This window comes from Oratosquilla oratoria, chromosome 23 (assembly GCF_046742065.1).
Source record: "Oratosquilla oratoria isolate Oo_2021 chromosome 23, ASM4674206v1, whole genome shotgun sequence".
Taxonomy (NCBI): Eukaryota; Metazoa; Arthropoda; class Malacostraca; order Stomatopoda; family Squillidae; genus Oratosquilla; species Oratosquilla oratoria.
This window is the reverse complement of record NC_134799.1, coordinates 47,811,997-47,826,202: the sequence shown is the minus strand read 5'-3', so window position 1 is coordinate 47,826,202 and position 14,206 is coordinate 47,811,997. Positions and strand designations below refer to the sequence as shown.

The 14,206-nt window shown below is 46.1% G+C and overlaps 1 protein-coding gene across 1 annotated transcript in view; it reads left to right on the top strand.

The window, feature by feature from the left end:
* The window catches only part of LOC143037690 (uncharacterized), a 48,659-nt gene extending 34,854 nt beyond the window's left edge, over window positions 1-13,805 (top strand). The window contains exon 2 of the mRNA XM_076206230.1: window positions 13,071-13,805. Coding sequence (XP_076062345.1) covers window positions 13,071-13,576 — 506 coding nt within the window. The 3' untranslated portion in view covers window positions 13,577-13,805. The remainder of the gene's footprint in view (window positions 1-13,070) is intronic.
* Window positions 13,806-14,206: the final 401 nt, after the last annotated feature.

Below are 14,206 nucleotides of genomic sequence, written 5' to 3'. Positions count from 1 at the left end.
TCACCTCGCTGTGAGGTGGAAGAGTAGACATCATCAACATGGAAATATGCGATCATGGCTTTAGAAGAAGGGAGAATTTGGAGATCTTGAAGCTGCTTATTCATGTCGGGGTTGCTGAGTTGATATACAACACTTCAATGATCGCAGGTCTTTTGTGGCCTTTTTCCGTGGCAATAGTGGAAGTACCCTTTACGAGGTCCTCTCTTGTGAGTCGTAGTTGGTGGTGGTTACTGTAATGATTTTGATGGCGCCTGCAGATTAAAGAAAAGTAAGCCTTCTCGATACTCTAGTGGTAGTCATACCAATATACGACGCATGAGGCCCACAGTCCTCACGTTGGCATACAATTTTGTATACGGCATGACTACGTTGAAGGAGAGGGCGTTCAGGAGTGGTGTTATTTCTCATGATCAGGTTACTAATCCTCTTGTTTTTGTTGAAAGTGACCAGATTTAACCTGTCGCTCTCGTTAATAGGTTTGACATTTCTTTTAATTATGTCCTTGATAATACGTTCCTCGGTCTTATACAAGGTTGACATCTGAGACTTATAATATAAATTAATTTTGTTGCTAGGCGGGATGATCTGTAAGGAGTTGTTTTTCTGGTTATACCACTTGTTTATAGTACGTTTGACCACACTGGAAACGACATGGTGTGGGTATCCATTGTCTACAAGCGTTTGGGATACCCGGTCTATTTCTCTGCGGATGTTTTCCCACTTGAAGAGACTACTATCGCGGCTTTCGTCAGGAGAGCGCTGTTGTTCTGGGTGGCTAATGAGTGCGCAAATTAAAGTTGAATTTTATACTTGGATACACACAAAATGACACAATCAACAAATGCGTGCACCCTCAACAAGGCCGTCTTCGACACTGACGCCACGCTGGCGTTCGCGCCAAAACAAGACACGCATAGCATCTGCGATATCTTATACAAACAAAATACATTCTATTATACATAATGTAAATGTGGTTACAATAAATAATAAAATACAATATATATATATATATATATATATATATATATATATATATATATTATACACCATGCCAACACATCGCTCGGCCCGCGCCACTCGGTGCCCTCACCGAGCAAACAAGAAAAAAAAAAATGACCGAGTCAAAGAGAATCTAAATGACACAAAGACAAGCCACACACATACCACATACACAACAGTGGCAGACAGAAGTGTGGGATAAAAGGATGTAATAGCACACCCAAATACATTAAGTAAACACATACATATATGAGGACATAAAGGCAAAACATACAAACACAAAAAGGAACATAAGACTAGCGCCAGTTAACAAAAATACAAATACAGCAATTGCCGGACGTCCGGGACATGATACTTAATATCTAAACACAACAAAATACAATACAAGAATACACAAATGGGAAACACGACAAAATACAATACAAGAATGCACAAATGGGAAACATCACAAGAATACATAAATGGGAAACATCACAAGAATACATAAATGGGAAACATCACAAGAATATATAAATGGGAAACATCACAAGAATACATAAATGGGAAACATCACAAGAATACATAACACTACACAATGAAAGTTCAGGTAATTAAAGGACTGCTTGACCTAAGGTCATAACAATGAGGGGTAGCTAAACAAGGCAAAGTTCTTGCTGTGGGCCCAGGAGGAGGCCGGGTAAAGGTAGGGATAGGCACTTGAGTCTTCTTGAGCCTATCACCGTGAGAAATCTCGCTAAGGCCTGTAGAGGGGTAAAAAAATCCTGAACTTATTAGGATGTAGGCGTTCAGTCACCAAAAGGGGGCCTCAAATTTACAATTTAATTTTGACTGGCGATCAGGCATGCTTTTGAAAACATGATCATCAACACTGATGGTCACAGGTGTTGCACGAGCATGTTGTTGTTTCAACATGTCGGCCTTTGAAACATCCAGTTTATCCCTAACAGAAGTATAAATGGCATGCAGCACATGACTCTGTAGTTTACTATAGTCATCTACATTGTAGAGGGGACGAGCAGGGCTGTCAAGCACATCATATGGGAGCCGTTTCTCAACTCCAAAGAGAACATAATGAGGCATTTTTCCTGTGGAAACATTAATGGTGCTATTGATACAAGCACTAACATGGGGAAGCCAATCCTCCTAAGACTCATGAAAATTACTAGCAAGGTGACGTAGGATCTCTAAAATTTTCCTGTTCGTCCTCTCCACAAGACCATTGGACGCTGGATGATAAGCAGTCACGAATGTCTGTTTGATACCATAACGTTCACAAATACCTGCCAAAACCTCGTTCCTAAATTCAGTCCCATTATCACTAAGGAGCACCGAAGGAGTGGTGTATGGATACAACACATGGGAAACTAAAGCATGTGCTACAACTGGTGCAGATTTGTTACGTAAGGGAGCTAAGACCACAAAACGACTAAAGTGATCCACGCACACAAGGGCATACACAGAGCCCTGCGTGCTACGAGGCAGTTACAAAAGGTCTATAGCCACAGTCTGAAAAGGGCGAGAAGGAGTAGGGTACTCTAAGATGGGAGCAGTGCTCGTAGAACCTTTGTTCTGGGCACAAGAACTACACCGGGCTACATGAGAGGTAATGTATAGTGGCATTTTAGGCCAATAATACTTCTTCCGCGCCATAGCCAGAGTTTTGTCACGACCTGGGTGACCAGCCTGAGGGACATCATGAGCAAGGGACAAAACAACGGGAACTAGAGACTCAGGGATCACTAGCTGTGCCACATCTTGCTCAAACACTTCCACATTACGAATGAGAACCTTGTCCTGCAGGGAAAATTGGTACAGAGGTACTGGTAAAGCTGGTAAGGTGGAATCATCACCAGACTCCAAAGCATAAATGACAGCAGACCAAACAGGGTTTTCACGCTGAGCTTTGACCAGATCTTGCAGGGAAAAGTTATGAATCACGGTAACAGCAGCAACAGGGATATTCCGTGAAAGTGCATCAGCAACGTGGTTCGCATGCCCAGGGATATGCTTTAGGGTTGGATTGAATTCCTCGATCGTGAGGAACCATCTGGCTAGGCGGCCTGACAGATTCTTGCCCTTAAAAAGCTGAGTGACAGCAGTGTGGTCCGTGTAGACTGTAATAGGATATCCAAAAATGATATCACGGAAGTGCTTTAAAGCCCACACCACTGCCAGGGCCTCTAAATGAGTAACAGAGTAACGGGACTCAGGCTTATTAAGAATGCGACTAGCATATGCAATAACATGAGGTCTTCATCCATCTACTTGTTGCATGAGTACAGCTCCAATACCTGTACCAGAAGCATCTGTACAAATAATAAAGGGAATACTATAATCAGGGAAAGCCAACACATGTGCTTCAGTAAGAGCAAGCTTCAAGGAATCAAAGCTTGTTTGATGGACATCACGCCACTGGAAGGAAGAGTCCTTCTTGAGAAGGCGAGTGAGAGGGGAAGCAATTGAAGCAAAGTCTTTAATGAATGCATGATAGTATCCTGCAAGTCTAAGGAAGGAACGTACATTTTCAACTGACTTCGGCATAGGGAAGTCCTTGACTGCCTTGATCTTTTCACCTGTGGTATGGATATCATGCTTGTCTACAACATGACCTAGGAACTGGATACTAGCCTTGAAAAAGGAACACTTGGGTAAGTTGAGTTTCAACCCAACTTCAGAAAAACGTTGCAAGACCATGCACAACTTAGAAAAGTGGCTTTCCACATCTTTGGAAACTAGAATCAAATCATCCAGGTAAACAAAAAGTCCATTCCCAACTAAGCCATGAAAAATGGAGTTAACTAAACGCTGGCAAGTCAAAGGAACATTCCGCAAACACATGGGGCAATGAAGCCATTCATAGTGCCCACTGGGAGTCGAGAAGGCCGTGAATTTACGAGACTTCTCCTCCAGTGGTATCTGCCAAAAACCTGCTTTTAAATCTAAGGTGGTGAACACCGTATTACCAGTGCCAATGGACTGAAGAAGCTCGCTTAAGATAGGCAGAGGATAATGATCTGGAAGAGTGACCTCATTGACTTTCCTGTAATCAACAACAGGACGAAAAGATCCATCTTTCTTAGGCACCAGGAGAAGAGGCGAGTTCCACTCTGAGTGGGACTCCTGTACAACACCTTCATTCAATAAATCGTCAACCAAGGACTGGGCTATAAGCCGACGAGAGTGAGGTAGCCTGTAAGAGGGGACGTAAACAGGACGAGTGCCTGGCTGAAGATCAATTCTATGAACCACACGATCCGTAACCCCTAACGGATCACCTGGTAAAGCCAAAACCTGACGGTGGGTAACTAACAGGTCAAGGAGACGAGGCGTCTCTTTAGGAAAATCAATCTCGCCTACAAATGTAGCAAGCTCAGAAGCTAAGTGAGCAGGGTCACGTGTTGGAGGAGACTGTAGAACAGAGGCTGCTATAATAGGCGAATCCTGGAAAGCAGCAACGTGTACCACCTCAAAGGAGCCTAAGTGACTGCCAGGAGAGAGAGGAATAGGAGCACCCGTGACATTGGTTACCATCACTGTGGTAACATGATCCTCGCGAATAGTGGAGAGAGTTCCTTCTAGGGCAAGCCGACGAATACGAATAGAGTCAGGCAATAAGAGAACGTCAGACCCTATCGGGGCACCTGAGACGCGCACCGGAACTCGAACAGAACTTGAAGGTTCAATAAGATGCTCTCCTACAACAACAGCAGCACAATGAGCAACAGGGGTAGAGCGCTTAGAAGTCGGGACAGGCACATGTGCGGACTGATCAAGCACAGGAGAATCACAAACAGAAACTGGCCTATCCGAAGCAGAGATATCAAAATTGCAGAAAGTCACTACACGGCGACTAGGAGAAATATCTATGCTATGGGCTGTAAGAGCATCAATACCCAAGAGACAATCACACTTAAGGGCAATGCGAGAGACAACAGCAAAAGTGACATTGAAGACTGTAGCACGCGAGGGAAACTGTAAGGGAAGACAAACTGATTCAAGAACAAGCAAGGGAGAACCTTGCACAGAATGCAAAGTATTACAAAAGGGAGATAAAGGGAGATTATACAATTCCCGTAGAGCAAAGTAAGTCTTTCTACTTAACAGACTACATTCTGCACCTGTATCTACAGTGACAGAAAGAGGCGTATCCCTAGTAAGAAATTGAAAGGTAAGTAATTGAGAAGACTCAACAGCCACAAAGGGAATTATTTGAGACCGAACATTGCTGTTCAACTCTTTGGGTTGTGAAACACGCGCTGGGGAAAATGGGATTGACGAGGCTGATGAGAAGTCTCATCCCTAAGTTTCAAAACCTTGAAACATTGATCAGTCGAGTGTTTACAATGACCATGGATATAGCAATAACTGAGTCTACCTGGAAGTTCTACTCTGGAAAGGTCATGCGACAGATTAGAAGAAACAGTAGGTACACTCCTGCGAACAGGGGACAGTCTTGACTTGTGTACCTGGCGCCTACGGTGGTAACAAAAGTCGCTCGTATGACCAGACCTGTTACAAAAGGTACATAACAGGGGAGGGGGGGTAACTGTAGATTGAGGGGAACTATGAGTAGGAACTGTAGATTGAGAGGACTGAGGAGAACAAGGGACATGACCATGTTGATGAGCATTGCTAATACACAAGGAACTAAACGGTACTTCCCCTAGTTTACGGGAAAGCTGTGACGCAAAAGACAATAGAGTCTCATCAGGCTTATACATGAGAGAAGATGCTGCTCTTCTCTCAGAAGGCACCAAAAAAAGGATATAGAAGAGAAATTCAATGATAAGAAGAAATCTATCTAAAGTGATATTGCCATTATATACCCAATCGGAATGTGAAAGTGACTCTAAAGCGTCAACAGCAAGGATACTGGCCTGAGCTTGCGCCCGTCTATAATCAAGAGTGCCCAGTCGGGATACGAGAGTATCAGCCAGTTTGAAGCACCAATGGAACGAACCACCATCAGGGTTATCTGGAAAAAGTTTAAGGAAGTTAGACCTAAAGGTGTCATAATTATAGTCCAGCGATTTGGGATCTAAACACGACGCTGAAAGTAACTCCGATGCTAGAGAATTTGGCACAATCTGGGACCTCACAAAGGAGATCTTTTCAGGCCCCGTCCAAACAGTTGAATGGACAAAAGCGTCCTCACATTGGCGGATAAAATCAGCCGCCCTATAATGAGGATCTTGACCAGAGAATTTAATGACTGACGGGTCCTGATGGAGCAACGTCAACTTGTGAGCCATTGTCTCAGATGAGTTTAGTGGACTGATAAACGAAGGCCCCTTTGACTTAGACATGATAGGAGCTGGCAACTGTAACCTACTGCGTAAGAGCATACGAAAACACTGACACCAAGCAAGAATTAATGCAATTACAACACACTAGCACAAGCATGAAATAATGTATAAAAAAAAAAAAATAATAATAATAATAATAATAATAATATAGAGAAATCACATGGACATGGGACACGAACGTAAGAAAATGATATAATTCACACAAACAGAAGCATTGAAACACAGAAACAATGCAATGCATATATCAATAATGAAGAAAAATTATAGGAAGAACGTAATTAGCAAAATTACGTACAAAAAAAAAAAAAAAATGTATAATGCACTGATACGTAAATGTACCCAAGACTAAGGGGGTTACATTTCCAAAGGTAAACAAAGAGTGACGTCATACAAATGGCCGCCCAAGGCACGACCGGATAGGTGATTTTTTTTTTGTATATATTCACAATATATTCACAAAATCTAAAAAAAATTACAATGCAAGTATGCCGAAGGCAAAAATTATACAAAACTGTTAAGTGACAAGGTAGCCAATGTCTGCGGCGCAGAGCGAACGCTTGCAATAGACAAGGCCGGGGAGCCGTCGACCGAAAATTTTGAGACTGCAACCACGAATCCGTCTTCATCCACGGAACAATTTAAACTGCAAGTCACGAAGTGACTTGAGACGACCGTCCCACTAAAGCAGCCAGCGATATCAGTCCCAAAGAAGGCCGGCCACGAAGATTCTCGGGGAAAACGTTGGCCAAATTAAATCACACAGCAGCATGTACCCAAGGGTCCTGAACAATGTCTGTTGCTGGTATTTGGGGCTATGTGTACGTAAAAAAAGTCACTGGTCCACAATGAGAAAACAATAGTACGTCTCACTATTAACAAATCCTGTAGCCTGTGGAAAGGAAAATGGGAGAGAGAAAAAGAACACAACGGACGTTCAGCACTCTAAATTTAGTCTGTGGAGGCGTGCACAGTGATTGTTTTTCCGCTGCCACCATTTAATGTTCTGGGTGGCTAATGAGTGCGCAAATAAATACTAAATTTTATATTTGGATACACACAAAATGACACAATCAACAAATGCGTGCACCCTCAACAAGGCCGTCTTCGACACTGACGCCACGCTGGCGTTCGCGCCAAAATAAGACACGCATCGCATCTGCGATATCTTATACAAACAAAATATATTTTATCATACATAATGTAAATATGGTTACAATAAATAATAAAATAATACTATATATATATATATATATATATATATATATATATATATATATATATATTATACACCATGCCAATCCACTGTCCCACTGTAGTGAGTGGAAAAACGTCCACAGAGAAATAGACCGGGTATCCAAAATCATTACAGTAACCACCACCAACTACGACTCACAAGAGAAGACCTCGTAAAGGGTACTTCCAATATTGCCACGGAAAAAGACCACAAAAGACTTGCGATCATCGAAGCGTTGCATATCAAACACAGCAACCCCGACATGAATAAGCAGCTTCAAGATCTCCAAATTCTCCCTTCTTCTAAAGCCATGATCGCATATTTCCATGTTGATGATGTCTACTCTTCCACCTCACAGCGCGGTGAATATTTGACCACCCCACGGCGAGGGTAATCATTTGTCATTGCTTGGGTTTTTGTCCTTTTGTTCACCTCTCCTATGTTCGTACTTATTTCATATTATTTGTTTGTTTGTGACCTTTCCTTAGCTCATTTATGTAACACTATTTCTGTATATTTCCAGTAGACATTAGGAACTTTTGTTGAGAAAGAATGTACAGACGTTTCGCTAAACGCAGTTAGCATTTTCAATGTAATAGAGACAGAGAGCACAGGACATAATAAACATTAAAAAAAAAGGCTCTGGGTGAGGTCACAACGTAAGACACGGGGGGAGGTCACAACGTAAGACACGGAGACATTCCGTGCTTGGCTCTCGTCGAGAACGGACCTACACCTGAAGGTGCGAAACTATCGCCGTCAACTACTTGAATCCAGTGCTCGTCGTTAACGACTCGTACCGGCTGTCTCAAGTTGTGTTACAGTGCTACAAACTACTGCGCGCTAGTAAATCAGCCTACCTTCTTATCAAGGCCCTCCCTTCCTCGATGGAATACTCGGGGTCGGAAGCGGCGTCCAGCTTAGAGCAGGACTTAATGATTTCCGACACTGATGACGACATTAGTGTTAACCACTGGCCCGACCTGCCTCGTCCTACCTCCACTCCCCATCACCCTCCAACAACCACCCAGCATGATACCCACCAGTCTACAGCGCTCCCCAGTACCAAACGGCGGGCCGACGACACCTCTACCTTCCCCGCAGGAGAATGTCAACCGCCTGCTGCCAAGACGATCAAGGGAACCTCAAGTGAGTGTAATAAGGCTCCTATTCGCCCTACCCTGCCTAATCACAGTGCTACTCCCGTTGCCCCCACCCGACCCTCACCCGCCCTTCCAGCATTTGCTCCCCGAGACAAGTATATTAAGTTGGCCTTTAGCGGGAACCCATCCACAGAAGTTAAACTCCACTGGCTGTCAACTATCACCAAGACTTTCCACCTGCAACGGGATACGGCCGAGGTTAAGATGGCTGCACTCACCTCTCGATTCATCTACATATCAAGACAACGCACAGACATCCTGGACCGAGTTACTACAAATGAATTTATGTCACTGCCTCTTCTCCCTCAAGACTCCCCCGAAAGACCACGTAAGTACCCCCAATACCTGCTCACTCGCTATCCCGTTGACGTGGATCACAAGCTTGCCCTACAGCTCCCAGGAGTACACTCAGCCAGGCGCTTCATGCAGAACGGTACCCCCATCAACCGCATTGTTATTGTGTGGAGCCTCCCCGAAACACCCCCCGACACCATTACCTTTGACTTCCTCCCTCTCCTCCCCCCGTGTCAAGTCCAAAGACTCCGTGACGACCGACCCTGGTGCTACAGGTGTTGGGGTATCGGTCACATATCCAGGTACTGCTCCGCCTCCCCTAAGTGTGCCTGGTGTGCCGCCGCCCATGAATCCAGAGAATGTCCCGTCCGAAGTGCGCCCCCGCCCCCATCTGCGACTACTTCCACCTCTGAACCTCCACCACAGCCGAACCCATCACAATGGAAGTGCCCCCGATGTCTACAGCCAGGTGTCAACGTCTGGCACGGCTGTACTCGGCGCCAGACCCAGACCAATGGCCCCACCTCAGCCCCACCACCTCCTCCTGCCCGGACTGTCCTCTCTGCTCCCCCCCCCTCAGCAAGACGCTGCCCTCCGTAAGGCCGTTGCAGCCCTTCAGGCGCGATGTGCAGCACTCGAGGACCGCTTCGCCTCCATTGACACCAGGGTTGACAGCCTTGTCTCAGGCCAAACTACTACTGCCACCAGACTCTCCACACTGGTGGAATCCCAACAAACCCTCGTCTCCTCCATCTCCATGCTTGCCGAGAGAATGGAATCCATTGCAACTCGTCTCGACAAACTCTGTAAGTTACAACCCAGTACTAGCCAGTCTTCCTCGAATCGTCCATCCACCTCCACACTCCGGTCTCCTACTAGCAAACGCAACGTTCGTAACTAACATTCACCTAGACCTCCTTTCATGGAACATCAATGGTATCACCAACCACAAAAAGTACACACAATTGAAGGCATATGTACAGACACATCACCCTTGTGTCATTTTTCTACAGGAGGCGTTTCCAAACCGGCCCAACACTGCACCACAGGCACCCTCCCTTCCCGGATATATCCCCTATATTCATACGATACGAAACGGTCTTCTAACATACATACACAATACACTGATACACCGTCTTCTGCGCTCCTCTACAGACCCTGACGTAACATTCCAACTCTTCGAGATAGAAATTGGGGGCGGAATCCTACAGCTCTGCAATATCTACTCTGCTCCCGCACGTCTTCGTCCAACCACTCTTCCACCACCTACGATCAAAGGTATAATATACGCAGGGGATTTCAATGCTCGACATCCTGCATTGGGAGATCGTCCTGGCACCACTAACCGCCCTGGTGTTCACCTACTATCCTTCATCCGACAACATCATCTGACCCGCTGGGACACAGGTGGCGCCACACACTCCCGGGGAGGCACCCTGGACCACGTCCTCACCTCTGGCTTGGTATCATCCCGCATCCAGTGCTCCTCAGTACCTGCATTATTCTCAGACCATATTGCTCTTCTCTTCCACTATTCTCTTCCTACGATACCTACACCCCCTATCACACGCCTTCGCCTTACCATACCCCCCAAATACTGCCCGACGTACATTTCATACATGACCTGCATACTACCTACCTTAGACTGTTCCTCCCCCGACCAGTTATACAATAGCCTTGTCTCCGCCACCCACGACTTTTACAGGCTTTACGTATCATGACCCCACCTCCAACGTCGCCCTCCTCCTCACTCGTGGTACCTAGACACCCGACTTCAGGACGCACAGAAAGAAGCGGAGCGCGTTGGACTCATGTTCCAAACTAACCCATCTCCTGAACTACTTCATCGTTACCAGCAATCCAGAGACGATTTGACAACCCTCCTAGAATGTGTAAGTACTGACTCCTGGAAGAGATTCACGGACAGAATTAATCACCAAACTAGTGTAGCCTCCATGTGGCACCTTATTCGCAGGGTAATTAAGAAGACTCCTGCTACTGCCCGTCATCATTCCCCCACCGTATTTGCCGAACAGCTCATCGTCACGTGGTCAAACCAGTCCAACCCTGCCAACCTACCTACCCCCGTCCAGGATGCCCTCTCCTCCGGTGCTTTTGCTCGTGGACTCCGCTTAGTACATGCTCTGCTGCAAGAGGATGATGAAGAAAATATACCAATCACTGAAGATGAACTACGACGTGCTCTCTTGAGAGGTAAAGCCACGTCCCCTGGGGATGATGGCATTACCTACAATGTGCTACGATTACTGCACCGTGTACCCGGTAACCCCCTCCTTCGCCTCTACAATATGTGTCTACGAGATGGATATATCCCACATGCCTGGACCACGAGTACAATAATCCCCATACCCAAGCCCGGTACAGCAAATTTCAGGCCCATCTCCCTTACATCCTGCTTCTGCAAAGTAATGGAAAGAATCTTGCTCACCCGACTGATGTACCAACTACAAGATTGCCTTTCTCCACGTCTCTTCGGCTTTCTACCCCAACGCAGCACCCATCACTGCCTCGTCGACTTATATTCTCGCCTCTCCCGTGACAGTGTTGTGGCATTTATAGATCTAAAAAGTGCATTTGATATAGCAAACCGAGACGTTATTTTAGATCAATTAATTGACTTTGGAATTAAGGGTAAATTACTACGATGGATTAAGGGCTACCTCAGTAACCGAACCTCCCGTGTCTTCTTTAGCGGTGCCTACAGCTCCTCACGGGATTTTCATCTCGGCACTCCTCAAGGAGGGGTACTAAGTCCATTTCTCTTTAATATACTTATGCATCGTCTCCTCACGTCTTTGCCCACTATTCCTGAGGTCACAATTACATGCTATGCAGATGACCTATGTATTCACACTACCTCCCCAACACACCTACAACTCTTTCTTACTTCTCTCTCCCAAGCTTCTGCTAACTGTGGCCTTGTTGCTTCCCCACAGAAGAGCAGAATTTTCTCCTACCGCCCTCCTGCCACGCTGCCAGAGTTCATGATTGGAGACTGCATCATCCCACTAAGCTCCCAGTACTGCTACCTTGGTGCACCAGTACGAATCTCGGAAACTCTTTCTGCCCGGCGTCAATCCCATACCGTAATTCGTGAATTGCTAGATCGTCTACAACGTCGGCTCCGGCCTCTCCAGTGGCTCACCAACAACTCTTCCGGTATCTCCATCCCCGTGGCCAGAACTGTCTATATTACTTTTATACGCTCTGTTGTTGATTACCTCTCCCCTGCCTTAATTCAACTTCCTCGATATGCTTTAGAGCCACTGGAGATTTTTCATAATAAAGCCATGAGAATCATTCTCGGTTGCCCAATGACTACCAGAATTGTCAACATGCAACGGGAATTACGGCTTCCATCCCTAGTTGAGAGGATTTATTCTAATGTCACCTGCCTCACAGTTAAGTGTATACACTTTCCCCACATCTCACCGCACTTCACAGCACTGGTCAGAGATTCTCTCGGCCCCGCTCCGCCCGTCCCCCGCCTCATGCCCCCCGGTCGCCGTCTTATAAAGTCTATCTCCTCCTTCATTCGCAGCCTAGATTTACAAGTACCAGTAGCTGACATACCCCCAGGCCCTCCCCCGTGGACGCTACCATCGCCTGTGGTTAGCTTCACTCCTACAGCAAAATGTGACCCACCTCTTCTACAACTACAGCTAGCCTTGGAACATGTTACCCAGGTAACATCCTCCATCACTGCTCCGCATCGCCTCTACACTGACGGGTCACTACAATCGGATGGTGCAGCTGGAGGAGCAGTCTACTCACCTGACCTACCGCCGCCTCCTGAGGGCTGGGTCGGCCGTCGACTCAGAGATCACTCCAGCTCCACATTGTGTGAACTATACGCCATCTTAGATGCTATCAGTCTCGTTTGCCAAAGAGGAGTGAATGCTGTCATTATATGTGACTCTAAGCCTGCACTGCAATCCCTCACCGCTATTCATCCCACTCACCATTCTGTTGTACAACAAATCCTTTCCTTTCTATCCCTACTAACTATCCGTAATCTCTGCATTGAATTTATTTGGATTCCATCTCATGTAGGTTTGCACCACAACACCAAAGTAGACCGCCTAGCAAAAGAAGCCTGCCGACTCTCCCGTCGTGGTGATGGACGACCTCTCTCCCTGCTATGTTACCTCAACAGGGTCCGCTCCGCTGCACTTCTGCCTGAGCAACGTCGACGGGACACCGAGAGACCCTTCAGTGTCACCATCACCCACTACGAATCCGTATGCCGCCACAAATACAAGTACCGCCGCAAGGGACTTATGGTTCGTCGCCACAATGTTGTCTCAGCCCGACTGCGACTAGGCTACCGTCCACCGTGGCAGGTCGCCGGGGTGGAGGGCGAGCCTGTATTCACAGAATGTCGCCTATGCCACGCTCCACTAGCCAACACCATCGAGCACTACTGCCTAGCGTGCCCCACTGTAAAACATCTAATACCCCAGGGACTACCATTAGATGCAATCTGTCGTCATCTCCTATCACAAAATAGATTAGATGAAATACTTGTCCGTTACCCCCGCTTTGGTGGGTTCTCATAATACCTGATGCCCTGCGTGACATCTCAGTCTTATTCCCCTTTGAATGAATGTACAATACCCAGTGTCGTATATGTTACCTGCAACCCATGTATTTGTATGTGTATATAAGTGTATGTGTACGTGTGTAAGCATGTGCATACCAGTTGCCTTCCTACATTCATTATGAAAACCTCCCCCACTGTATGACGCTAATGCGTAATAAGTTAAATAAAAAAAAAAAAAAAAAAAAGACACGGAGAGAGGTCATATTACATGTGTGGGATGACGGGGGATTTTGTCACTGTGGGACAAATGTCCGTTGAGGGCCAAGTGTCCTCTCTATCAGTCTGGCGGAACGTCGGAGAGGGACTTGGGTGTCGGTGTGATTGGAAGGTGTGTTGTTGTGGTTGAGAGGGCTACTAGTCCTAGGGAGGGGCTTCATGCTGGGGAGTAATGTAGGGGCTTCCACTTGTCTGTTGATAGTTGGTTGTATGTCTCGTATAATAAGTGCTTCCAGAAAGAAAAGTCTAGACTTTTCTGATTCCTTGGCGAGAATGACGGCGTTGTCTTCTAGAAGTTTTCTTGTGATTTGTGTGCTGTGTTTTTCTAGTAGGTGTAGTTTGGGGTCTCCACTTGACAAGTGGGAAGACA